This window comes from Fusarium oxysporum, chromosome II (assembly GCF_013085055.1).
Source record: "Fusarium oxysporum Fo47 chromosome II, complete sequence".
NCBI classification, from domain to species: Eukaryota; Fungi; Ascomycota; class Sordariomycetes; order Hypocreales; family Nectriaceae; genus Fusarium; species Fusarium oxysporum.
In genome coordinates, this window is record NC_072841.1 from 1,767,416 (window position 1) to 1,792,488 (window position 25,073).

The following is a 25,073-nucleotide window of genomic DNA, read 5'->3' on the forward strand; positions in this document are numbered from 1 at the left end:
AGCGACCCTACGAATTGGCGGAAGTTTGGGGTACAAGAGAGTATATAAGAGATAGAACAGATAAGTCTTTAGTGATGGGTTCAAAGTGTGAGTATCATCTAGTGTCGATAAAGCGTACAGATTGGTTTCAATATGGTCAAAATCGCAATTGCAGGAGGAGCCGGCAGTAAGTCTTTATCCTCGATTTGCGATAAAGGTTATTGACCGAGTTCTAGATGTCGGCCAAGAGGTATTAGATGCTCTCATGGCCAGAAAAAAGCACGAGATAATCGTTCTGTCTCGAAAGGTATGCGATGCTCCCTGGCCAACACTTCTCAACTGACATCTCAGGATGCGCCAGAAATAGAAATCGCCGCTGGAGTGAAGTGGTTCAAAACGAAATACGACAATGTTGAAGAACTTACCAAGATCCTAGAGGGCGTACATACAGTTCTATCTTTTATGTCTGTCGCCCCTGGTGATACAGCTGCTGGGCCGCAGGAAAAGTTGATCGACGCGGCGGTCCGAGCGGGTGTGAAACGCTTTGCTCCCAGTGAATGGGCTTCGTAGGTCAAACAACCTTGTGGCTTGGTGTATAGCTAATAGCGGATAGGTCTAATCTGGATTATTTTCCCTGGTATGACTTCAAGAGGTCAGCGCGTGAGTACCTTGCAGAGCTCAACAAGGACAAAAAGGTACCGCACCCCATCTAGCACCACGCAAGATCCAATAAAGCTTATTTGTAGGTCATTGAATACACGCTCTTCCAGTTTGGACTCTTCACCAACTACATGACCTACCCACATAAGTCATCCAAGCATGTCAACCTTTTCGAAACGCCGGTCAACTTTCATGGCTGCCGAGCCCTTCTTGTTGACGATGGAGAAGCGGTAATAACACTCACAACTGCCCAAGACGCAGCAAAAGTAACTGCTCTAGCCGTTGAATACGAAGGAGAGTGGCCGGTCGTCAGTGGTGTGAAGGGTACAGACATTACGATGAATGAACTTGTTGCTCTTGGCGAGAAGATCCGAGGTAGGGATAGCCCAAAGGAGAGCAATATTCGGACAAGATACTAATCAGGTTCCAAGGTCAAAAGTTCAAAGTCGAGTATTTGAAGAGCGGGGACCTCGAAGCCGGTATTGTCAAAGCTTCGTGGCTTCCACTACCCGAACACCCATCAATTCCGGTTGAGATGCGCGAGAGGGTTGCTGCCGATATGATCAAGTGCTTCCTTCTGGGAATTAAGCATGGAGCTCTGCGGGTTTCTGAAGAGTGGAACAAACTTTTGCCAGACTATGAGTTTACCCAGCCTGAGGAGTTTCTCACCAAGGCATGGACTGCCATTGATGGAGGAGCTAAGAGTGTCTTCACAGAAAATTAGAGATTCTAAGGATTTTGGAGAAGGAATGTATGTAGTGGTGTTCAGAACTTCAAGAAATATATACATGAGAAAATCGCAAGTAGATTTGAGATGATATCGCCTATGAATCGATCCCGAAGCAAGGAAACTAAGTCCAGTGTTACGCAGCACCCTGCCTAACTATCCCACTCGAATCCAGTGACCTGAAAGGCTCAATACTTAACAACCCCTATGACAGCTCTTACAGAGGCCATGAGGATAGTCCCATATGTGCATTGATATGTAAACGCCATCAGAAACCACCAACACCACCTCCTCCCCCTCCAGCACCGCCAGCCATCGCTCCCATAAAGCCCCCATGATGATGTGTACTTCCTCGACCACCGGGGTTATGAAACACAAAAGACCGCTTCTGTGTCTTGTTTCTAGCACGGGCCTCTTTGCTGGCAGCGTTCATTTCATTGATTTCGTTCGCGCGGGTATGATCTCTTTGTCTGGAACACGCCCTGCTGCCGGAAACTGGGTACTCGCTGCTATAGTTCTTGTAGTAGCGCGGGGGTGGATCAACAGGATCTTGGAGCCTGGTAGAGAATGGCATACACATTGTTGTAGGTTCGTGCGAAATTCAGGACTCTTTGTTTATACTCAATAACAGAGGGTGTTGCTATAATGATGCGATGTGAGCCAGAGTACTTAATGAGGCTTTGTGTTATTGATAGCCTGGAATAGATCTTCGTCGCAAGTTATTCAGTGAGGTGGATACTGATTGGCCTTATATAAATCTTCCGATGTCTGGCAACAGCATACGATCAACGGTAGCAATGACGTGACTGTGGGCGTTAATCCCTGCTTGAAGCCAAGGCTCAGCTCTAGGCATCACAATTGCTGAAACCGTCCAGGTTTCTGGACCAATGCTTGGCGATGAGCGATGGTGGTTGGTCAATTAAAAAGGCTATGCAGCCGTAAGTGGTGTTAAATCATGCGACAGCAAGTACAATTATCGGCCATTACTTTTCTTGATCAAGTTCGCCTCTGATGCTGTCAGCCTACATGCAGTTTTGATGATCTAGACTAGACATGTGAGACGATGGAGCAATGATCGACCGGCCCCTAACAGATGAGAAACAGCCTTATCTAGAAGCCTAATAAACTTGTCTACTGTTATTACCACAATGGTTTGACGATGTAAACAAGTGGATAATTAGACAGCCTACAATTTCCTCCGAAATGTACTTACAAAATCGAGTACCTTTGCACATAGATCAGACTCAACCAGGTTCTTCCAGCGAAGCTCTAACTTAGGCACTTCTAGATCCAGTGGCTACGAAGGGGAATGGTAGACTGTGAGAGCTTATTTCTTAAGGCATTTGCGAATTGCATCGTCAACGCCTGCTCTGAGGCCAACAGTCTCAACTACGTTTAACAATCCCAGCTCAAAACCCCTATTTACAACTACGTATGAACAGATATTCACATCAGCATCCTCCACCTCCCCCGTCACATCCACCGCCGCCTCCTCCTGCTCCACCACCACTATCTCCTCCGCCCCCACTATCACAGCCATAACTATCGCATCCTGCAGCGGCATCCCCGCCTCCGCCTTTGCCCCCAACATCACTACCGCCCTGATCCCAGTCTCCGATGAAGTGATGACCAGCGCCAAGAAGTCGAATGTACGCAGCTCCCTGGTTGACGTTGTTGGCAGTATTGTAGTTGTTTGCGTAGTAATCATCCTCCTGATCTCGTTTTCGTCTAAAAAGCGGTAGACACATTGTTGCAAAGGACGATGAAAGACTTCGCTCGTATATGTACTTGTATGAAAGATGTGTGGATTTGCTCGGTGGTGAGAATCCTGCTTGTATTGGTCTGATAAGATTGTTGTCCTGGAGGATGACCTTGTCACTTGCGTTTGAAAAGCAACATAAGAATTTTAATGAGAGTCTCGAACTCTGAGCATTCGCACTTCAGACCATTCTTAAATACCAACATTTTTGTTTTGCCAAGAGCGTTTGGCGAGCCTACAAATCCATAACTTTCAATTCGGGGCCACATCAGTCAGCTTATCCCACTGAACAGCAAGGCTCAGCCAGCCAAGCTGTAAGCTCAGCTACTTGCCCAGAACATTTCTAGAGTAATAATGTACCATGTGCATATGCTTGGCCAGTCCTTGCATTGTATAGCCACCAGATGGCATGGTTTACATCTGAAAGACGGGCATGCCCAAGTAAGGTATATGATAATGTTGCGAATGCTTCTCAGATTGTGTGCTGGCCTAATAAAATACAATACTGTACAAATCGAATGTCTCCTGCCAAGCCCGTATATTACAAGATATCTACCATGAAACTCCAAAGCCCAATGTTACATTAGTTTATGAGCATCCTCCTCCACCTCCACCATCTGCGCCGCCGCCTCCACCGCCGCCATCACAATGACCTCCTCCATGGTGACCTCCTCCGCTATAATCGGCCCAAGCTCCCGCTAAATCACCGGCCGCTGAGGCGTAGTGACGGCCGTGTTTACGTGACTTCTTGCCGCCGTTGTAGTATCCGTAGTTGTTATAGCCGTATTTTTTCGAGTAGCCCATGGCTGGTTGTGGATGGTAATCGTAGACCCGATCATGTTTTTTCTTTCTGAAGAGTGGTATACACATGTTGGTGGTGTGTGTGGTTGGGTTTGTGTATTATGTCGATGATTGACTTGGTTGCTAATGTTGCAGCAGACAAGAAGTTGGTTTCGTTTGGTAATGCAAGCTGGGAAATTGCAGTTATAGTTTATAGAAGCAGGCAGTTTGTAGTAAAAGACTTTTTTTTTTTGTAGGATTGTTTGTGATGATGAGATAATTGATAGATATCAACCAGGGAATGACACGCATTTATATACATGGAATCTTTGGCTTGATACAGCCTAGGGTGACGTCTGTCGTCAGCTTCCTCGCTCCGGAACCAGGTCTGAGCCCCAGGCACCCCGTTGAAGCATCCTTCGAGAACAATTCTATAGCGAATATGTCACTAGACAGCACTTGATTGATCAGTCTCGCTGCTGCACAGCCACCAGGACATCTTATTGTACATCTGATCGCGTGAATCTTCCCCAATTGGTCTTAAATGGCCTCATCATTCCCTGCAGTTTCGCTGCTCCAATTTTCAGCCCTGTCCCCTAATGATGATCTTGTCCCAAAAGGGTATCAATGGAGCGACGCGATCGACCCGCCTCTCACGCTAGCGCTGCGCAGCAAGATCATCGTCAGCTGCTGGTGCTGCGCCATGTTACAGCGACCCCGATCTTCAATACTTTTTGAAAGCCCTCATTGCATCGGACCTTGATGCTGTGAGAAGCCATTTGAATGAGTCAATCTGACTCTGTTGACGGTCAGAAATTAAATGGCGATACTGAAATTAGAGTACCCTCTATTGAACCTCAGAAATGGGATGGATAAATTGTCGAAGAACGCATCCCTGTGGTACAAGCCCAAGATCTAACAATACATAATACACAAATTAAGTTAACGTTATAGCTTTCTCTTGCCCGTAATAAGCTCAAACTCCTTTTCCGAACTCTTCTCGAGCTCCCTTTTAACCCAAGCTCCTATACTTGAAGCAGCCTCCTGAGGGCTCTCCAAATGCAACTGAAAGAAGCCCTGCAATAAAGATGGTGTAAACGTATCGTCGGGAATCTCTTTCCCAAATTCCGCAGCAAGCTTCTTGATCTCATCCATATCAAGATGCGAGGTGCATCCGAGATCAGGAGAAAACATGCGAATGAACATCTCTTCTGCTGACTTTCGACTGATGTTGCCTAGGAGAACCTTCATATCGACTCGTCCTGGTCGTACCAATGCGCTGTCCAACTGTTCGGGATGATTGGTGGTCATGATAATGATGCGTCCTTCAACCGAACCAACGCCATCCAAGACATTCAAAAGCCCGGAAAGGGTGCAATTGGGCGCAGAACTTCCCTCTTGCCCGTTATCTGAGTTTGAACGATCCGTCCAAACTGCATCGATATCTTCGAGCAAGACGACACAACGCGGAGGAATTTCCTGAAACATCTGCTCCAGATCTGCATCCGTGGCCACACTGGGAATCTTGACTTCATAAAGATCCAGTCCAAATTCGCCAGCGATGGCAACTGACAGAGACGACTTTCCAGTTCCAGGGGGTCCATAAAATAGATAACCTCGTCTATAAGGCATGCTCCGACTCTGATATCTCTTTTGCGTCTTGGGATCAAGATAATTCCGAATATCGCCAAGAAGCTCTTGTTTCGTCTCATTATCGAAGTGAACGGTCTCTAAATGTCGAATCGGTTTCCGTGCCTTTGGTTTCCACGAAAGACCATAGCGATCTCGAGCGTAGATAATCACGAAAAACTGTGTTTGCCGATCTGAATAATCCCGACATGATTCGATAAAGGCCTTGATGGGCTCAGCCGACCAGCCAAAGCAGCTCACAGTGATCTCTTCCCCTCCGATACCATCATAACTAGGATCCGATAAAGAAGAGCTGAAGTCGTCGATTCTGCGTGTCACAAGAAACAGGTTTCCGTCATAAAATAGCCATCTGGTGTTCCAATGGGGCGAATACTGAATAGAATGCTTTGTCTTTTTAAGAGCTGCTGCGCGATCTCCATTCTGTCCGATATCGGTGCGTCCATGAAATGAGCGATAGTGTCGTTCCCGGTTAGCCAGAATCCATTTGACAACACTTCTGTTGAGAGGATCGCCACCGGGAATCGTCACTGATGCGAGAAAGAAACGTCGTATTGTACCATAGACTTCATGCCATATACGATGTAGAAATCTCCAAGCTGTAGGTACTGTTCCGGCAATGGCGATAAGCGATCCGATCTGTGTGATATCGAGTTCTGACCAGCGTGAGACAACATCTCTCATGATACCGATTCCCTGTGATATTGGATCGAGAAGATGCTGTCCAGTAGCAGCGCCAACGTGGAAGTGATGAGCCATATTCTCAATGCTCACCAAGTTGGTGACGTGCTCAATTGAAGCCCAGCGTTGAGTGCAATTGAGCGAACATTGGTAGGTATAGCTGCAAGAGACAAAGAGTAATGAAAATATAAGCAAGAAATAAAACAATTACATCGGTTTAACGAGCGACAAGAAAGGTCAATTAAGAATACTGTACAGATTGATAGGGGATTCCGTCGTACTGTAACCCAGGAATTTGTCAAGATTTGGTAGCAATTGAAACTTTGCCCTGATTCCCCGCCTGCCATTCTTGGTAAGGCGCCCCTTTTTATGCGTCTTGATCCCTGTTGACGTTGCCGTGGGGTTCTGAACCTTGCTGTCATTTTCGTCCAATTCCCGCGAAGGCGACGTCCGTCCCTTCACTCAGTGTTTACATTCCCAGCAGTCGCAGACTCTGAACCAATATTGAATCTTCTGACGTAACTCAGATAATAATACTAAGCTTCTGAGTAAAATATACAGGACGATATGCGAGCCAGGCAGTATCTTGTGAAGTATAAACCAAATTTGATTGATGGGCAAAAGAACATGGCACAGAGATTTCGACAGCCCAACAGTCGTCCTATCATCAGCTTAAGGGATCTTACTAATGATTACATCAACAAGAATAGTGGAATGTCCGCTTTGAGGCTTGATCTGAATATTATATCCAAGAGAGCGAGGAAAGTCAAAAGACATGTGAGGCTCATCAACCGGTTTGAAAAACGTCTCCTTACCCCATTCAGACCAAGCGACCTCATAATATGGTGCAGTGCCTATACCAATGACCTGCACAGGACAATGGATGTTGACCCCAAACCAGGACCCATTGGGTGCATACCAGATAGAGTATCCGTCCATCTCGCCCTGTGCCCAGGCCCCATTGGTAAAGAACCACGTTAGGGATGTTGAACCAGTACGGAAATGTTTGTCTGGCATAGCCTTTACAGACAAGATGAAGGATGAATGCACTTGAGCGTCGTAAAGAGTGAGAAGATCACTACCTGTTTGATTCCACCAGGTGAGGGTGTATGTGGCATCCACATCGCGAGAATCCTGGGGTTTCAGATCGGAAGACGGAGTATTTTTAGGCTTGGCTCTGTGCTGTTTCAATGCTTGGATGGCCGCTTCAAATAGTTTCGGATCTCCCTCTACGGTTATCATGCGTTCTTGCGAGTTGTATTCGATGTAAAAGATTCTTACCATCTACGATTGACTTGAGCGTATCGTGGCTTGATCGCCTACGCTCAGGCGGAAGAGGCGGGCCGGTTTTGTCTGCCGGCTTGGCCGCGCGAGGTGCATTTGCTTTGACATAGCATACGACACCTTTGATTAATTAGTGATTGACTCAACGCAGATATCTTGTTTCTTACTTTCAGATTCAGCAACTTCAATCAACCAATGTCCTGCTTGAGCAAGGCAGCTCATGATATCTTCTTCATCCTCATCCTGCGCAAGAAAACAGGCACTGGCGCCGGCAACAGTAGACCCGTTTGCTGATTCGAACCATAAAGCGAAAAACAACTCTGCTACATCGACATTTCCGGACTTAATGACTGAAAAAACAGTACCAGAGAGCAGATGGTCTTTCAGAGCATCAGGACCTTCGGACATCGCTCGGACGAACAAGTCAACAGCTCGCTCAGAATCGAATTTGACAGAGCCATATGGTCCATCCAACCACCAATGTGATTCCCCTTCCAAGCGCAGTTCTAGGCGAGACATCCTTTGTAAGATAATTTGCTGGGAATGGCCGAGTGGTTATTGTCGTAGGAAGCAATTCAATAACGACCAGAAACCCATCGCATTCTTATATCTAACACTCATGAACGCCAACTTTACTAGAGCAAAGTCTATAAGACCACTGCCGGTCTATCCGCTCGTAAACGAACTAAAACTACCAATAATGGATACCAAGTCGGGAAGGCGGCAGTGAAAACTCCTACGATATGCAATATCATTCACTGAACTCACGTAAAAGGCTTTAGTGACGCCGCCACCGACTCATATTAACTTCAGCCCTCAAGCCTAACCTCGTGGAAATCTCGTATTGCAACTTCTGGGCTATTTTTTGCGATACTTCCCAGCTCAAACTTTCCATTCCATAGACAGTGGTTGTTACCATCGATTATAGTGGTCAGCTTTTTTATACAGCCTTACAGTTACGGCCAGCCACAGTAACCACTCAGAGCAATTCAACGACAGCATTCCAGAGGCAACCAGGTACTAATAGGGGTTTATTATTTAGTATATTCCCCTCAGAATTCCTAGATAATGCTATAGCTATCTATCAATGTCAATTCTTGCTTTGCCTGATGCACCAACAGGTTGCTGTTGTTTGGGTTTTAATTTATCCACCGCGGATCCCACAACATACGGCTCTTCAATCACCCTCTTATCCTTACCGAATATCTATCATTAACCCTTGTTCCCCTTGGCTTCATTCCAGAAGTCAATGAAGTCCTCAACGCCTTTTTCAGCCATGCTCTCGATATGAGGTAGCTGCTCTTTAAGCCAGGCTTCTTCCTCGCCGGCCTGAGGCGCAGCCATTCCTCCCTCTCGAATCGTGACTAGCGGTACGAATTTCACCATGATTAACCTCGTCTTCTCATCTTCCTCGCTCCATGTTGACTTCTCAGGTGGCGACGTGACTTGGAGCGTTTCGTACCAAGCTGCTTCGATCTTGGCACCAAGCTCATCGAAATCTGCTTTCGATCGGGCTGCAGACGTGCGAACGTTTCCAGAGATGCGGTTCGATGATAGAGGATGTGACTTTCCAGCGACGAAGTAAGTGTTGTCGGTGTTGTCTTCTGCGAAGAAGCGTACATGGACCAGGAATGCTGGTGTATTGAAGGCTTCGCAGTGAAGCCTTGTAATTGCGGTTGCTAGGCTTTGACGTTGGTCCTGTGTGAAAGGACAAGAGTGGTGGACTTCATAGAAAGGCATGATTTGACAAGATGGTAGGACCTTATTAAGAGCTTATGGATGAGCAAGTTAAGTCCATGTGCGTGCGCAAGTACTTGAACTTACTGATGTCAACTTATACTGATCACAAAAGCGGGGTCGGCTTGCTGATCCGCGGACGACGGCCAAAGGGCGATATATAGTCGTAGATATCGAAACATTCTTCAAAATCAGCATTCGATTAATGCAAAATATAGGCAGAAGTTAATATAATTGCTGCACTGGCTGATGGTCACTGTACCAAGTGGCCATTCATATCCTGACACGCAGCTCACGGAATTACTGCCTCGGCTCTCGGATAAGATTCACCATGCATGTAATTACAACTAGTCATCATTCAAGTTCTAAATACCTTAATGAGATCTTATCATGGACGATTGTGAGCCACGTTTCTCAAATGATATGGAAATTTTGCTTATGCAACAACGATTTGAATTATAATTGAGGCTAATGGCGCAGCTTCTACCACTTTTCAAGATAAGGTCGAATATCGATCTCCTGGGTAAATGCGGATCGGTGTTGAGTATGAAGATTCCAGTAAGCCTCAGCAATCTACAAATATCATCAGTAACCTTCAAGATAAACGGGTTGATCAACCTACCGCATCAGGGCTAATCTTTCCATCCTCGGCACCGTCATTAGCAGCCCATTGCTTGGTACGAGGAATATCAATAACTCCATCAATAACTGCATGAGCTACATGGACACCTTTTGGACCAAATTCACGTGCGAGAGATTGATGCATCGCGCGTTGGCCCCATTTTCCAGCTGCGAAGGTGCTGAACTGCGCGGAACCCTTGATGGAAGCCGTGGCGCCAGTGAGGATTAGGGTTGGAGGGTAGTGAGAGTTTGGCACTGCTTCGAGAAGATGAGGGACAGTAGATTGTGCAAAATTGAAGAATGCTCGGCTTGCGTCGTCAGTGGAGTGCATTTACGATTCGATAGGACAACATACATGGATCCATCAATGCTGGCATTGAGATCATTCTCTGTAAGCTCCAAGAAAGGCTTCTTAGCAAAACCACCACTTCCAACGTTGTAAATAGCGGCTGCGAGTTGACTATCCGGCAATTCCTTGTTGATAGTCTCAAAGGCCTTCTTCAAAGACGCAGCGTCTCCTACGTCGGCTGAGACTCCGATCGCCTTACCACCCGCCTTCTGGACATCTGCAAGAGTACTCTCATAACTCTCAGGCCGACGAGCAAGCAATACGACTGGGTATTTCTGAGCGAATCGCAAAGCGACGGAACGACCTGGTTCAAGATCAGTAAGCAGGGGAGTCAAGTAGGAGGGGTAAGCTTACCAGTGCCAGGGCCAACGCCAGCGATGAGAGCGTAGAAGGACTTGGATGACATTACGGTAATTGGGTGATTATTTACTTGGTGGATGAATTGATAAGAAAATATCTGATTGTGAAAAGATCGCGAGAATTAAATAGAAAGGTCAGTGTTCAGAGTGGCATAATCGTTCTGCTTCGTTACGTCATCTGCTTATAAATATCGCTGCATCACCCTGGCATTTCGCGTCTTCAAATCAACGCCGACGGTAGCTGACTGATGAACTTCGGACTACCGAAGCATTGTGCTGTTGACAAATCCGAATGTTCAAAGCGCTTCTAATTCATTCATGCCTGGTATTCTACTACGCTATCGAAATTATTTGATATCGTTCTTAACCTTGTCTAACCATTTGCTCCCAAGCCCATTGAGAAGAGGAACGCGTACAAAATCCGCGATATCACGATACACAACCTCCCGCTTTTGCTTGCCAACTGTAACGCTCATCTTCTTTGTCTTTTTCATTCCTTTTTTTGCCTTACCAAGTTTCGATCCAACTTCCCATATCATCCAATCCACGGCTACGCGCGTGATCTTGCTATGGTCTTCCCATTCAAAGACTCCAGCGTCGCTATCCGCATCGCCCTTCAGAACTCGCTCAAAGATTGAGTGCAGAAATTCCAAACCCTTCTCCTGATTTTCAGCGAGGCTCGACCAGGAGCCCCCTGTGATAAGAGTGACGGTTGTCAGGTTGCGGCCACGGCATATTATTCTAGCAATTTCTGCCTGCCTCTGTATTAGCAATGTTTCCTTTGTTCACGGATTTGTGGTACTTACGAGTTTGGTCGGCTCTGGAATGAACTCAAACACCTTCAACTCTGGAAGATTATCGACCAAAGTCAAGATCGTGTCAGGCTCCAAACACGTTATTTTGTAGCCACTGGTCACGCCCCTGTAGGATATCTTCAACTTGGTCAATTTTTCATGTTTGAGAATAGCTCTGACGAGTGAGCTCTTCAGACCGGGGTTGACTGTGATCTCCTGACGGTATTGGCCGTAGTCATGCAGCTCCAAACAGGTCAAAGTGTCGAAAGACGATATAAAGTCGATTCTGGCGTCGACATACGCTTCTTGCTCCTCTGGTACCACGAAAGAAGTTTCTTTTCCCATTTCAATTTCCAAACTGCGCAGCTTGATGTTGGCCTTCTGGTCATCTCGGGCCTTGGAAAAGATGTTGCTGAGATGTTCAAACAATATTTTGAGGTCATGAGAAAGATAGCCAAATTTCAATTCTTCTAGCGCAACAAAGTCTACAGCATTTGCCAGAGCGCTCAAAAAGTCTTCATCAATAGTGGCTCCAGTAAGAGAGAATGATTTGAGTGACGTAAGGCTCTTGCTTTTTGGCCAGTCATCCAAGAACACAGAACTGAATGATCCAGTCTCTATCTCTAGACTTCGGAGGGTCGATCGAGAGTTGAGAATCAAGGATAAGGGAGTGTTATCTTTTCGGAAGTTGGGGCTAGCAAAACCGAGCAGATGGATGGCCAAGTGCCTGAGATCTTTGATTTTGGCCAGCGATGTGGCCTCGCTTTCTCCCAAGTTACCGGCAGATACATTCAATGCCCTGAGATTCTTTTGGCTGGCTAGACTCTTGGAAATAGATCTGGAAATGTATCAGTCTGAGAAACCGTAGAAGAGGAAATTTGGCATACTCTGTAATACTGGAAGTTTCGACGACCTCGAGATTGGTCATATTTTTCAGAGCTTCCTCGACATATCGATTCACAATGAACTTGTGGTTTTTTCCTGGGTCGCCGATAAAAAGGTTGGCTTGACGGACGTACTCCCCAAAACGAGGCTTCTTTTGGGGATCAATTACGTTTGAAAAGCTTTCTTGTTGGCCTCGATACTGGCCCTCCTTCCTGAGTTGTTTTTTCTGATTAATAGATAGGAATGGCTCAAGAGTTCGGATGAGCTTGGGAATATGAGCATGATATGATACAGTGACATTGATGCGCTCGTAGAGCCGAGGCGTAACCATGGCAAAGTAGCTCTTGCTGGTGCAGCTTAGTCTTCCGAGCATTCTAGTATCCTCGATCTGATTGCGTTCAGCACTGCGCTAACTGAGTTATGGATGGCATTCATCTCACATGGTCCAAAATCAAGTTCAGAATCTCTCGTGGACAGGACCAAAGAAGATCGGTTGCTGTACTCGTTGGAGACTTCGCGGACAATTCTTTAGTCGTCTTGCCACTAGTTTCTGCCCTTACTTTCTTTGTAGCTGGCCTCCCATCATTACTGGCGATGTGTCTTTTCGTATTGCCGATGGCGAAGGGCTTTTCGTGCAATTCGCTCACTGTTCCTTTCCGCTTGGCTGTTTTGCTAGGCATGTCAGGTACGGAGTCATTCTGGGCGCTTATAGGCCCCCGGTCCTGCAAAGCGTGGAGTCTGGCGCTCCTTCGGGTGGACATGATCAAATACCGGCAAGAAGATACTGGGGTGCAATAGCGGGAGCCTCGAAGGCTATGGAGGAGATGAAAGGAGTATAAGCCCGAGCTAAGGTTACGCGACGTGTTACCGGATCCTGAGCGATATCACGTGACAATGCTCACAGTTTACAGAAGTACTAAAGTCCTTGGGGAGTACAGCCTTCATGATGTGATCATACTCACAACAAAGGTTTTGGGACTTTGTTACTGTTTGAATAAGGTTTGGGGGATAAAAGGAGAGGCCCCATTACCGACTGAGAGAACACATTCATAAGAGCCTACTCGCCCCGCTTCAAGACAATTCAACTCAGCCCCTCAACACGCAAAACACAAACACAACAACGCTCGACTCTCATGTTTAGGACCTTGCAAAGATCCATCAAGGCCCCAGTCAAAAGCTTCATGGATCCAAGCCAAATACAGAGAATTTCTGGGAGGTATCGCATGCCACCGGAATGGCAAAAGCACTCTCAAACGTTAACTGCATGGCCATCTCCCGCCTCTATTGTAGACGAGAAGATCCTTCGACAAGCACGCGCGGAAGTCTCGGCTCTATCCAATGCGGTTTCCCGCTTCGAGCCAGTCACGATGTTTGCCCGCCCGGAAGACGTTTATGAAGCGTCTGCAACGGTGTCTGATAACGTTACCGTGCGACCACTGGCCCTAAATGAGCTTTGGATTCGCGATACAGGACCGGTCTTTGTTCATGGAACGCAAAATGGTTGTTCTACTGGGCTCAAGCTGAATTTCAATTACTGGGGGGCGAAGATACCATCCTCTGGTGATGAAGCGGTTGCTGCGAATATCGAGATTCCAGAAGCTTCAGTCATAGACCGTAAGGATGAAAAGGATGGAAGTGCGCCTCCGGGAAGTGTCATACCTATTATTGACGGTGGTTTCACTAGTGAAGGAGGAGCGATTGAGGTCGATGGAGATGGAACCCTTCTGGCGACTGAGAGCTCCATCGTCAATGAGAACCGTAATCCCAGGAAATCGAAGAAAGAGTTGGAAGAACTTTTCGAGAAATACTTCGGAATCCACAAAGTGATCTGGCTTACTGGGGTCAAAGGCTACGATATCACCGACTTTCATATCGATGCCTTTGCAAGATTCATCAAAGAGGGCCAGGTTCTTCTCAGCAGACCCTCTGAACGTGCTGATCCGCTGGTGATCCAAGCCTACAAAGAAGCTAAGGAAATCTTGAGAAACGCGACAGATCATCGAGGAAGACGATTTGAAGTCTTTGAAGTTGAAGAGCCTCATCCCAGTGACCTCCCTGGTGAGAATTGGGATCATTTCGATGTGACCGTTGCTTCATACGCCAACTACTACCTCCCCAACGGAGGCCTGATCATGCCGCGCTTCGGAGTCGGAAAGCTTGATGATGATGCCTACGAATTGTTTCGCCAGCATTTTCCAGATCGGGAGGTTGTTCAGGTTGATCTGAACATCCTTCCCAAACTCGGCGGAGGAATTCATTGTGCTACACAGCAGGTTCCAATGGAGGGTTGGTTTGGAAGGGCCGTACGAAGGGGGGAATTGAAGTTCTAACGCTGCGACTTATGCACTTGGAGACAATGATAATGTGTTAACGGCCACCCGAGGGCCAATGTCGGATAGTACTGACTTTTCTCGAATTAATACTCCACTCAAGTTCATCACTTAATTCTTTGCGAGATAGGCAAGAATGTTATCGGAATTCGTGACAGCAGAATTGAAGGGATATATCTATTTCGCATAAAAAGTGTCTCTTAATCGTTGATTCATACCATCGCTTTAATAATACAAGAATTCATCTTCTAACATCGACGACCAGCCTGTCTCAATTGTCGTTGCTGCACCTGGCATTGACGTCCAGGCGGTCTCAATTGTCGTTGCTGCGCCTAGCATCGTCGTCCTCCCATTCTTCTACCACCGCCCATCATGCCTCCCATGCCTCCACCCATGCGTCGTCCACCTCCCATTCCTCCCATCATACCGCCGCCTCCCATGCCTCCACCCATGCGACCTCCACCGTGGTGATGGTGGTGAACTACCTTGACTGGGCGAGCACCCATCATTCCGCCGCCGCCGGAGCTATAGCGGGGTTGGCTTCTTCGGAAGGGGAGACACATTGTGATTGCAGTTGTGGTTTTGTGGTTTTGAAGTGATTTGAGTTGTTGAAGTTGTTGAAGTTGTGTTGGTTGCTGACTTGCTGTGGAGATAACTCGTTGTAGGTTCTGTTGAGTTTGGATGTGTTTAGAGTTTGTTGATAAGGTATGTAATAGAGGGTATCTGAAGAGTTTGAGTTGTATTGTTTATTGGTCTGTTATTGATGATGATAATGAATTACGATGAAAAGAATCATAGGCAGTATATATAGTTTTCAATGCCACCTATGACATCTACATCTCGGCATTGCAACCCTCAGCCACTGGTGATAAACTTGGCTTCATCGATAGTTTCCGTATGACGCCACTTCAGCTCCAAGCCGTGGCCCGGAAGGCGCAGAGCGTTGGCAGATGTCATGGCTGGGCCCATATAGAGTTGTGGCTGCTCCGTTAGATGCAAACCTTGTCGTGCCAAGCCCCATGCTCGTCAGACCCAAGAAAATGGGGTCTCAGCAGCGTCGTCATCTCTTGCCAATAGCACCACTTCTCTTGACAAAACTAGTCCCTGATCTGTTGGTCCGCCAAGATCTCGGTTCAATCGGCGTGCGATATCTTGATGAAGTAATGTGATGGTCTTGGAAGGTTTCATTGATCAACTGCTCGCAGAGCATTTCAATTGAAAGACTGATATTCAAGGAAATTTCAATTTAATTGAATTTGTTCAATGATCTCATTTTGTTCTTTATTATCCTGCTCTCAGAGGCCTGCAACATGTTGGAACTCTGCCTTGCTGCCGACATTGCTCTCGTTGAGCCCTAAATCGACTTGACCAACATTAACCGCCAAGGTTTCATAACTTGTCAAAACCTCAATTGACTCCTCAATATGAAGTAAAGACTCGTTGGCAATGTTTAGTTAACGAATTGACTCCAAATGACTCGTAGCGACTCCAAGCGCTGTCCTTCCTTCTGAATCCGCCAAGTAGCGATCCACCCCAAAATCTAGAGGCGTTTGCACATCCACTGGTCCTCTTTTCTTAGAGATGATGAGACCAAGGCGTGTGATAAAGCATATAGATATAGGTAAGCGACCTTTAAAATCGCAGGTATCGACACCTGATTGTGAATGCTGAAGGAAAGTTGACAAGAGGACAGTATTCGTCAGCCAATTGAAGTTGCAATGTGGAAACGTCTTGGCCTAGACAGTTCTTGCTATCCCAGTTCATTTTGAGATCGCAAATCTCTATTTCCCGAAGCGCGGGAATCAACTCGTAGTTTGGATCGTGGAAGATGGTATCACCGAGGTTGTCGGACGTATTTATATCGAAGCCACAGGCTTCGCTTAGCAACTTACCCTTTCAAGTGAACCTACTTTTGCCGGTAGAGCATGTATGGCAGCCCTGAAAGAGCCAATTTCAGAAGGAAAAGTTGCACTCTAATGTGTTACTATCAAAGCTACTTGTAATGGTGTGAGTCCATCACAGGTCTGCCAGCCGATATTGTGATTATCCTTCTCGATAAGGTCTAGTATTTAGTATTATAGTTCAATGTTTTCTCATCGGATGCTTGACAATACCACGGCGGGCTGTAGTGGCCTATAAACTCCGCTCCGTACTTTGCAGTCCGCAATCCTCATAGTCCGCAGTCCGCACAGTCCACAGTCTACATGACTACTTGCTGGCCATAAGATTACACTTTCGGTTGCTAACACGCATTGTTAGGATACGATAGTCCGCAGTCCGCAGTCCGCAGCTACGGGCACTTGGGCTACTTTTCCGGTATTTAAGCTGACCTCGCCTCAAATTGCTCAATTTCTAAGGCAGCCTCATATCTATCAACTGTGGCAACATTGGCACATTTGCTGTATCATATCAAGAAATATTCTCAGTGTAAAGCTCTGAGTCTGTCAGCGAGATGAAGGTCGCGATCCTCGGTGCGACTGGTGAGACGGGCGCTTCAATTTTGAACGGCCTCCTCAACTCAACGGAGCCGCGATATGTACGTCAGGTTTCTTTTTTGGCGTAAGAATCTTATTGACTTGCCCGATTCTTAGGAGATTACTGCGCTAGTCCGGCCATCCTCACTAAAGAGACCTGAGGTACTTGCTCTCCATGAGAAGGGCATTAAGGTAGTCCCTGCGGATCTAAGTGCCCCTGAGGATGAACTCTCGAGACTCCTCCATGGTATAGATAGCGTCATTTCAGCCATCAGTGCTACCAGCCTCCTTATGCAAATCCCGCTCATCAATGCAGCTCAAGCCGCTGGTGTCAAGCGCTTCTTGCCTTGCTGTTTCGCCACGGTGATGCCCCCAGAAGGTATTCTAAAGTTGAGGGATACTGTATGTCCACCCGAGTATGACATGGCTACTACCGCTAACAGGTGAGAAAGAAAGAGCACGTGATTAATCACATCAAGAAAGTCAAACTTCCTTATACTATTATCGATATCGGCTACTGGTATCAGCTGATGTTGCCTCGCCTTCCCTCCGGCCGTATCGACTATGCCCTACCACTCACTTTAGGGGGCATTGCAGGGGACAGAAATACCCCCTGTGCCTTTACAGATCTGCAGGATATTGGAAGATGGGTCGCTCGCATTATCGCTGATCCTCGGACCCTGAATAAGATGGTCTTCGCCTACAACGCGGTTCTCACAATGAACCAAGTATACGATATGTTGGAAGAGGCCAGTGGCGAAAAGATTGACCGCAACTACGTAAGTCTCTTATCTGAAGGGAGGAGCCAAAAAGATGTACTGTACTAATCAGATTTGGGCCTGTAGGTCTCGGAGGCCACGATCAAGGCCGGAGTGGTCAGAGCAGAGGCTGATACGCCGCCTGCGGACTCGTTCAACTACTTCGAGGTAGTGAAGTACCAATACTTCAACTCACTCGGACTTCGTGGGGATAATACCCCGGAATACGCGCGTTACTTAGGATATGTAGATGCGACGGAACTCTTTCCCGACATGAAAGTGACAACCCCGGAAGCCTATTGCCAGAAAGTTTTAAGTGGCAAGGCTACAACCATCTATCAGAGGTTGATGTCGGCCGCTCAGTAAGGCGAGAGGTGGCGAGCATACATGACATTCAACCTCCTGTCACGTTCCGGAAAGCCTCTACTCAGCTCAAGCTTAGCCTAATTTCCTCTGTTATTGAATAAATATTTTTTTTCTTTTTGATAGCAAAGCACTGACAGCGGAAGTCAGCGCCTCTTGGATCTTCTTCTTTCCACATTACATGGCCTCTTAAAAGCGAGTGGCTAACAGGTATGCACTGCGCTGTAGTACATTTCAAACTCTCGATTTCAGAACAGGCGTGCCATGAATCCTGTCAATAACATGTTGACGGCTAAGGATTGCACTATGCCATACTTTCAGCTCCTCGGGTGCATCGTCAGATTTGTCGTAACCTTTTGCAGAGTTGGTAGATCTTGATACTCTCGTCGACAAACTGGCCTGCTGCGGCGACGAGGCCATCGGCTTCGGCGGTCGTGTTGCAGGAGCTGAGGCAAAGGACTCGTGGCTGGCTAGGTGAGAGAGCAATGCATAATGGATCTCATATATGAGGCAGTTTCGTATCCCTTGTAATGAAAATGAAACAATATATTTCATATCTTGATGATATGGCCATGTCGATGAGGGGTAACAAGCCTCACATTCTGGTGGCTGATGTTAGCATGTACCGATTTTTGCACTCACGATTTTTCGCCAATTATATCCGTCACGTTGCCTTCGTCAGCTCTGCGTGAGAGCCCAGGTAGGAATATGTTACATCCGGGATGCCGGGTCCTTCTCCAGGAAGAACGAAGAGCGATATTGTGCAAACATTGGCAGCGTGGCCATCCTCCTTGTGACCTCCGTAAACTGGCGGAGCGGATGTACTCAATAAGTGCCACTGCCCAATCCAAAGAGTGCCAAGTCTCCTGAGGTGTCACGACATTCATCTGAATACATAAATTTAGCAAAAGTCTTGCCATTCTCTTCTTTTAACGTCTTGGTATCCGTATTGACACGGGCTGCGAGACATATAAATATACGTGGGTCAGCTCGACAACCGTAGGGAATGGGAACCAGTTTCAACATTCCACCAAGCCTCCAAAATGTCTACTCACATAACTGTTCTTCCTGCCTCAACAAAAGTTGGAAAAGAAGCCATCCGCTTACTCTTGGCCTCTCCGGCCCATCCTACTATCCGTGGCATCTATCGTGATACTTCCAAGGCACCAGATGAATACACCAGCCACCCAAACTTCAATGCAGTCAAGGGCGATGTTGCGGCTGAGGAAGGTCTCGATTTCAGCAACTCTGATGCCGTTCTCTATGTCCCGCCGCCGACTTATGAGATCATCGACCAAAGCGACTGGGCCAAGCAAACAGCAAACAATGTCAAAGGTGCCTTGAAGAAATCAGGCGTTAAGAGACTTGTTGTTCTGTCTGGTTTGGGGTCTCATAATGACCATGGTATCGTAAGTAATAGTAGCCAAGTCGCCATCCATGTCGATACTGACGATTTAGGGCTTTGTGCGCTTGAATCATTACACCGACAAGATTCTCAAAGACTCTGTGCCTGAAGTGACTATCTTACAGTCAACTCATTTTCAGGAAGAGTTTGAGTACATGTTTCAAATGCCTTTAGGAGATCCGCCAACAATCTCATCATGGATCGCACCAAGGGATTTCAAGATCCCAATCGTCAGTCTCAGAGACGTTGGCGAAGTCTGTACGAATAACTTGCTCAGCAAGCTCGAAAGTCCCGGTCCGCAAGTCCTCAAGATCTTTGGTCCTCGTGCCTACAGTTCAATCGATCTGAGAGACATGTTTGAGGTAACCACTGACAACAAGGTTGAGCTCGGACTTGCGCAAGGTGAGGCTTTGAAGGCTTTCTTCAGACAGATCCTTCCTGAGCATTGCATTCCAGACTTTATGGAAATGATAGAATCGTCACTACCGGGTGGATTGATCGCCAAGGAGTATGAGGTTGATGAGAATACCGTGACTGGAAAGGTTGAGATGTTGGAAGTTTTCCGTGAACTGGGTGACAAGTATGGCTGTTCCAAGTAAAGAAGACATAGCCTGAACATTGACAGCTCGAATAATTCTAATTTCAAACACGGATGTCTGCCAAGAGGAGACGTACGCTACAGCAGCCTAGGTCTGGTATGCTCGCCTGCGTTACCTGTTCGACGCGGATCATTCTTATGAGGGGCCAGCACTGAGTAATGCCTCAATCTTCTGGTGACACTCTGATGCATCTAGTATAGAGTCGTAATAGTATCCAGTGTATATGTTACTAGATTGAGTGGCAGTTGGCTTCATATAACGTGCGTGTATCTATCGGTTGATGCCGATAAACTTTGTGTGAATCACGCGAGAGTTTATCCACATCACCACAGTGACAAGGCGGGGGTTTATGCTACTGTATCAATTAACAGGCAACAGCAGATAAGGTACTGTAAGAGTGACAATCGGCTCGAAAATGCCGTGATTCATCAATCTACAAAGGTTCCTTGCTATGGATATAAATGGAGATCCTTGCTCCAAATGCAACGGAACTTATGTTTTTCAGTGTGGCCATGATGCTCTTATTAATCTGAAACAGGAAGGTGGCTGGCCATATCGCAAAACTATATGAGAAGCTTAAAGCCCCCCCGCGATTTATATCTTTACCAAAACAACAACATATTTCTATCACCAGAAAATATGTGGTTTGCTGGCTGCGCTTCCGCTGCCCTCTTGGCACTCACTGCCAGAGGAAGCGCGTACAGTATCCCCGCTCTGTCCGCTCGAGCCTCCTCAGACTCTGGATCCATAAAAGTTCACAATATCTCGGTTCCCGTCGATCATTTCCACAATGAGACCAAGTATGAACCTCACTCGGATAAGAAGTTTCCCTTGAGATATTGGTTCGATGCGCAGCATTATCGCGAGGGCGGACCGGTCATTATTCTCGCCTCTGGTGAGACTTCAGGCGAGGACAGAATTCCATTCCTCGAACATGGTATCCTGAAGATGCTGGCCAATGCGACTGGTGGTGTTGGAGTCATTCTCGAGCATCGTTACTATGGCACCAGTTTTCCTGTTCCGGATCTCAAGACAAAGAACCTGCGTTTCTTGTCCACTGAGCAGGCTCTCGCTGATACAGCTTACTTTGCCGAGCATGTCAAGTTTCCGGGTCTGGAGAAGCACAATTTGACCGCTTCCAACACGCCTTACATCATCTACGGTGGATCCTACGCTGGTGCCTTTGCTGCTTTCGCCAGAAAGATTTACCCTGAGGTCTTTTGGGGTGGCATCTCCTCTTCTGGTGTCACCGAGGCTATCATCGACTACTGGGAGTACTTTGAGGCTGCACGCCTTTTCGCACCCGGCGACTGTGCCAAGGTCACACAAAAGCTCACTCAAGTCGTCGACAAGATCCTCACTGGCAGCGACAAGGAGGAGAAGAAACAGCTCAAGATTGCGTTTGGTCTCCTTGGTCTACGCGACGACGACTTCGCATCCACCATTTCCCGCGGTATCCAAGGGCTGCAAGGCAACAACTGGGACCCTGCACAGGACTCACCTGATTTCGGGATCTACTGTGGCAGTGTTTCTTCCGATGCTCTTCTCTACGCCAGCACTAGGCCTCTCACACTTTATGTCAAGAAGTGGCTCTCAGCTCATGCAAACAAGAACGACGTCAAGTATCTGACAAACCGTTTCCTCAACTACATCGGTTATATGAGGTCAAACGTTGAGTCTGATAAACAGGGAGGCTGTCAAGGCCAGACAGTGAATGAATGCTACTCTATTCGCGAAATGTATAGCAGCACTAGTCTTAACCCAGCATCCAGTGGACGTCAGTGGACCTATCAGACATGCACACAATGGGGATACTGGCAGACTGGCTCTGGAGTGCCTAAGAACCAGCTCCCTCTGGTCTCTCGCCTCGTCGACGTCGAGTTCAGCACCATTCCCTGCCGCCAGGAATTCAACATCACAGCTGAACCTGACGTCGCATCCATCAACAAGCTCGGTGGCTGGAACTTTAGCTACCCACGCGTGGCCTTCATCGACGGTGAATACGATCCTTGGAGAGCCGCTACACCTCACAAGATTGGTCTTACTCCCAGGAAGTCGACGGCCAGTGAACCATTTATCCTTATCCCGTACGGTGTTCACCATTGGGATGAGAATGGTCTGGACCCTAACGCCACTGAGATCGGACTCCCTCCTCCTGCAGTTGCCAAAGCTCAGCAGGATATTGTTGATTTCACCAAGGCTTGGTTGGAGGAGTATGAGAAGGAGAAGGGGAAGCGTGCGAATGACCTTTAAGATGCGATACCTTGATATTCTCTGTACATAGTTAAAATCAGGCTTATGATTATGACTTCAAGTTAGTCCTAGCAATAGAGACCTATGTTACACCTATCTGGTTCAGGCGTCAGTTTTGTCAATACTCTTGAAGAGGAGCTTCTATGAAACACTGTGAACGCGTAGGAATCTCTCATAATTCTAACTTTCCTAGAATCTTTTGTATGACCAGTTGCTAAGTTATGGGTCTGGAGAAGGCTATCAGCCCAAGAAAGGATGTCTACAAGGTTCAACAAGCATCGGCCTTGCATTCTTATATGCTAAGCGATATTGGGGACACTACGCGAGGTATATCTATGTGGACAGTGGCTTTCTTCATTCACATAACCGCTAACATCTCTAGAGCCAAGCGACTGTTGAGAAGACGTATGTTCTTTTATGAGTTCAAAGTATGCAGCATTATAAGAGCTAGGCATTTAGGATTCCGATCAGAGAAGCATTCAAGCATGTCACATGAGTATCGGACAGGGTAAGATAAATGATAATCAAGGTAATTGAATTATATCTTGGACTCGAGGTCACATATATACAGCAGAATACTCAAATATTCATCCCATTCAGGATAGACAGGCTTTTGTCCTTGTAAAAGCCTTTCATACACAACCACGCTTAGCGGTCTGCTTAGTTCATGAGGTCACGAGCGTGACGGCGGGCCTTCATGCCGCGCTTGGCCTTGCAGCCAGTCTTGGCGGGCTTGGTAGCAGCAGGAGCCTCAGTCTGGACAGGAGTGGCAGGCTCTTGAGCAGCAGGGGATGTCTCGACGGGGGCAGCGGGCTCCTCAGCGGCAGCGGAAGTGGCAACAGGAGCGGCAGCGGAGGTACCAGCGGCGGGAGCCTCAGTCTGGGCGGGGGTCTCAGGGGCGGCAGAGCCAGAGCCAGAACCAGAGTCGGAACCGGAGCCAGAGCCAGTGGTGGGGGTGCCCTTGGCCTTCTCAGCGAGCTTGCCCTGGGTAATCTTGGGGGCCTTGATAGTCATAGCAGGGCCGGGGATGGGGTAGCTGGTAGGGCTGTTGTAGAGATCGAAGACAATACCCTTCTCGGTAGACTTGTACAGCTCAGTTCCGAGGGTACCCTCAGGGAGCTCAGAGCCGGAACCAGAGATCTCGAGGTTGAAGCACTGGGGGTAGTTCTGAGCACCGTTCTCCTGACCAGCGGCGTGGAGAGCAATGATCTCGTGACGAAGAACGTAAGAACCGGGCTTGATGTTCTCGGGAATCTCGATGAGCCAGCCGTTGTCGTTGGCAATCAGCTCGTCAGAGGCATAAGTACCGGGGTTACCAGACTTGACAAGACCAGCCTCGTCGATCTTGAAGAACTTGAGGGTCTCCTTGTCGACGGACTCACAGCCGGCAGAACCGCAAGAGGCCAACATGTCAATGACAGGTCCCTTGTGGCTCTCGGGCCAGGTATCCCACTTGATGTAGATCTGGTCACCGGCCTTGACCTTGGCGTGGCCCTTGGCATTCTTAGCATCGCGGTGGCAGATGATGTCGCCGGTGCCGAAGGCATCAGGGGCGACGAAACCGTTATCGGAAGCGGTGGTGGACCAGGCGATGAGGGTCTTTGGGGTCTGGTCGTAGGGAGCAGAGCTAGCGTCGTAGCCGTCGTAGACGGTGCCAGCAACGTTGATAGAGGAAACGTGACCATGGGCAGCAACGCCCATGGCACCGGCAACGGCGGCGAGAAGAGTCTTGGAGGTGAAAGAAGGCATCTTGAAAAAAAGGTTGGTTGTGTAAGAAAGGTGGTTGTTGGTGTTTGTAAAAGAGTGGTGATATCCGACTGGCGGTGGAAGTGAATGAATGAATGAAACGACTTCTGTCAAAGAAGCGTGAAAGAATGTGCAAGGAGCAAAAAGTGAATGGAATGAACTGCTGAATGAGCCTGAGTGAAGGAAGAAAGTACTTTCGAGAGAGGAAGAGGGCGGTTTATATCAGTGTTTGGAGACCTGAGCTGGCGGGTAAAGAGCCTCATGGCTAAACGGATCAGTTTCCTGCCTTGGATAGATTGATGCAGGGGTGTCATGCTCGGGTCGATATGCCATCAGGGATGAGGGTGGTGAAGGGCTGCATGGTGTTGGACAAGGCGGTTTCAGCCCCTGTGGTTTTATGGGTATGATTGATCGAGATATGAGTAGATCATGCAAGTATTACAGTAATGTTCATAGTATTTTAAGTTTAGAGTCGCATTTTACCGACGGTATAGTCGAGGCTAGCATCTGGATCTTCACGATAGTCTGTAGATGGCCAAAGTAAGATTGATTATTGCCAAGAAATGGCAAAACGGTCATTCAGTTGAATGCTGCCAACACCGTCCCAAGCGAAGTGACATGCCCGTCTTGCAAGCGAGCAGTCCATCTCGGCCGAAGAACCGCTGTACCTGAAACTGGGGCAGAAGACAAGATGGAAAAACACAAGCGTTCTTTTGTTCCTGCTTTAGCGCCGCAGGGGTCATGGCAGCGGTGTTTATTTTTCCGCAAGTCCCCATCTCAAGACCCTTGCAGGCCCAAGCTTTGGGTCAGTCATCCTGAGACGATGGAGTTGCTTCTGCCCTTCTCCTGACGTCGCTTCCAAGATGTCCCCTCAAGCCCAGAC

The 25,073-nt window shown here is 47.5% G+C and overlaps 13 protein-coding genes across 13 annotated transcripts; 5 read left to right on the plus strand and 8 right to left on the minus strand.

The window, feature by feature from the left end:
- Positions 1 to 132: 132 nt before the first annotated feature.
- Positions 133 to 1,363, plus strand: FOBCDRAFT_236632 (uncharacterized protein; the record flags this gene model as incomplete). The annotated part of the gene is made up of 6 exons (XM_059610090.1): positions 133 to 166; positions 216 to 286; positions 331 to 545; positions 593 to 674; positions 750 to 1,014; positions 1,071 to 1,363. 6 exons carry the CDS (start codon positions 133 to 135, stop codon positions 1,361 to 1,363), a joined length of 960 nt encoding a protein of 319 aa, XP_059464103.1.
- A 2,219-nt stretch (positions 1,364 to 3,582) lies between these two features.
- FOBCDRAFT_214500 (uncharacterized protein) lies at positions 3,583 to 4,186 on the minus strand. Its single transcript, XM_031173114.3, has one exon. It carries the CDS (start codon positions 3,993 to 3,995, stop codon positions 3,714 to 3,716), a length of 282 nt encoding a protein of 93 aa, XP_031049899.2. The 5' UTR covers positions 3,996 to 4,186; the 3' UTR covers positions 3,583 to 3,713.
- A 461-nt stretch (positions 4,187 to 4,647) lies between these two features.
- FOBCDRAFT_214501 (P-loop containing nucleoside triphosphate hydrolase protein) lies at positions 4,648 to 6,494 on the minus strand. The gene has a single exon (XM_031173115.3). The coding sequence runs from the start codon at positions 6,309 to 6,311 to the stop codon at positions 4,854 to 4,856; it is 1,458 nt and encodes a 485-aa protein (XP_031049900.2). The 5' UTR covers positions 6,312 to 6,494; the 3' UTR covers positions 4,648 to 4,853.
- Positions 6,495 to 6,905: 411 nt separating this feature from the next.
- On the minus strand, positions 6,906 to 8,036 carry FOBCDRAFT_236634 (uncharacterized protein; the record flags this gene model as incomplete). The annotated part of the gene is made up of 3 exons (XM_054703264.1): positions 6,906 to 7,462; positions 7,515 to 7,637; positions 7,685 to 8,036. The coding sequence occupies 3 exons, from the start codon at positions 8,034 to 8,036 to the stop codon at positions 6,906 to 6,908; spliced, it is 1,032 nt and encodes a 343-aa protein (XP_054559239.1).
- Positions 8,037 to 8,729: 693 nt separating this feature from the next.
- On the minus strand, positions 8,730 to 9,257 carry FOBCDRAFT_315377 (uncharacterized protein; the record flags this gene model as incomplete). Its single annotated transcript, XM_031173117.2, has 1 exon — positions 8,730 to 9,257. The coding sequence occupies one exon, from the start codon at positions 9,255 to 9,257 to the stop codon at positions 8,730 to 8,732; it is 528 nt and encodes a 175-aa protein (XP_031049902.2).
- A 369-nt stretch (positions 9,258 to 9,626) lies between these two features.
- Positions 9,627 to 10,703, minus strand: FOBCDRAFT_214504 (uncharacterized protein). Its single transcript, XM_059609382.1, has 4 exons — positions 10,579 to 10,703; positions 10,231 to 10,528; positions 9,877 to 10,183; positions 9,627 to 9,827 (listed from the first exon to the last, which is right to left on the minus strand). The coding sequence occupies exons 1-4, from the start codon at positions 10,628 to 10,630 to the stop codon at positions 9,738 to 9,740; spliced, it is 747 nt and encodes a 248-aa protein (XP_059466723.1). The 5' UTR covers positions 10,631 to 10,703; the 3' UTR covers positions 9,627 to 9,737.
- Positions 10,704 to 10,877: 174 nt separating this feature from the next.
- FOBCDRAFT_214505 (uncharacterized protein) lies at positions 10,878 to 13,074 on the minus strand. The gene is made up of 4 exons (XM_031173119.3): positions 12,703 to 13,074; positions 12,265 to 12,650; positions 11,390 to 12,215; positions 10,878 to 11,338 (listed from the first exon to the last, which is right to left on the minus strand). The coding sequence occupies exons 1-4, from the start codon at positions 13,021 to 13,023 to the stop codon at positions 10,931 to 10,933; spliced, it is 1,941 nt and encodes a 646-aa protein (XP_031049904.3). The 5' UTR covers positions 13,024 to 13,074; the 3' UTR covers positions 10,878 to 10,930.
- Positions 13,075 to 13,237: 163 nt separating this feature from the next.
- On the plus strand, positions 13,238 to 14,761 carry FOBCDRAFT_214508 (uncharacterized protein). Its single transcript, XM_031173121.3, has one exon. The coding sequence runs from the start codon at positions 13,396 to 13,398 to the stop codon at positions 14,590 to 14,592; it is 1,197 nt and encodes a 398-aa protein (XP_031049906.3). The 5' UTR covers positions 13,238 to 13,395; the 3' UTR covers positions 14,593 to 14,761.
- Positions 14,761 to 15,352, minus strand: FOBCDRAFT_214509 (uncharacterized protein). The gene has a single exon (XM_031173122.3). The coding sequence runs from the start codon at positions 15,153 to 15,155 to the stop codon at positions 14,925 to 14,927; it is 231 nt and encodes a 76-aa protein (XP_031049907.1). The 5' UTR covers positions 15,156 to 15,352; the 3' UTR covers positions 14,761 to 14,924.
- Positions 15,353 to 17,044: 1,692 nt separating this feature from the next.
- FOBCDRAFT_247818 (uncharacterized protein) lies at positions 17,045 to 18,313 on the plus strand (the record flags this gene model as incomplete). Its single annotated transcript, XM_054703265.2, has 4 exons — positions 17,045 to 17,128; positions 17,184 to 17,468; positions 17,510 to 17,845; positions 17,912 to 18,313. The coding sequence occupies 4 exons, from the start codon at positions 17,045 to 17,047 to the stop codon at positions 18,188 to 18,190; spliced, it is 984 nt and encodes a 327-aa protein (XP_054559240.1). The 3' UTR covers positions 18,191 to 18,313.
- A 917-nt stretch (positions 18,314 to 19,230) lies between these two features.
- On the plus strand, positions 19,231 to 20,318 carry FOBCDRAFT_256870 (uncharacterized protein; the record flags this gene model as incomplete). Its single annotated transcript, XM_054703266.2, has 2 exons — positions 19,231 to 19,596; positions 19,646 to 20,318. The coding sequence occupies 2 exons, from the start codon at positions 19,231 to 19,233 to the stop codon at positions 20,189 to 20,191; spliced, it is 912 nt and encodes a 303-aa protein (XP_054559241.1). The 3' UTR covers positions 20,192 to 20,318.
- A 414-nt stretch (positions 20,319 to 20,732) lies between these two features.
- On the plus strand, positions 20,733 to 22,540 carry FOBCDRAFT_214511 (serine carboxypeptidase S28-domain-containing protein). Its single transcript, XM_031173127.3, has one exon. The coding sequence runs from the start codon at positions 20,759 to 20,761 to the stop codon at positions 22,442 to 22,444; it is 1,686 nt and encodes a 561-aa protein (XP_031049912.3). The 5' UTR covers positions 20,733 to 20,758; the 3' UTR covers positions 22,445 to 22,540.
- Positions 22,541 to 23,104: 564 nt separating this feature from the next.
- Positions 23,105 to 24,193, minus strand: FOBCDRAFT_268956 (glycosyl hydrolase family 61-domain-containing protein; the record flags this gene model as incomplete). Its single annotated transcript, XM_031173128.2, has 1 exon — positions 23,105 to 24,193. The coding sequence occupies one exon, from the start codon at positions 24,191 to 24,193 to the stop codon at positions 23,105 to 23,107; it is 1,089 nt and encodes a 362-aa protein (XP_031049913.2).
- Positions 24,194 to 25,073: the final 880 nt, after the last annotated feature.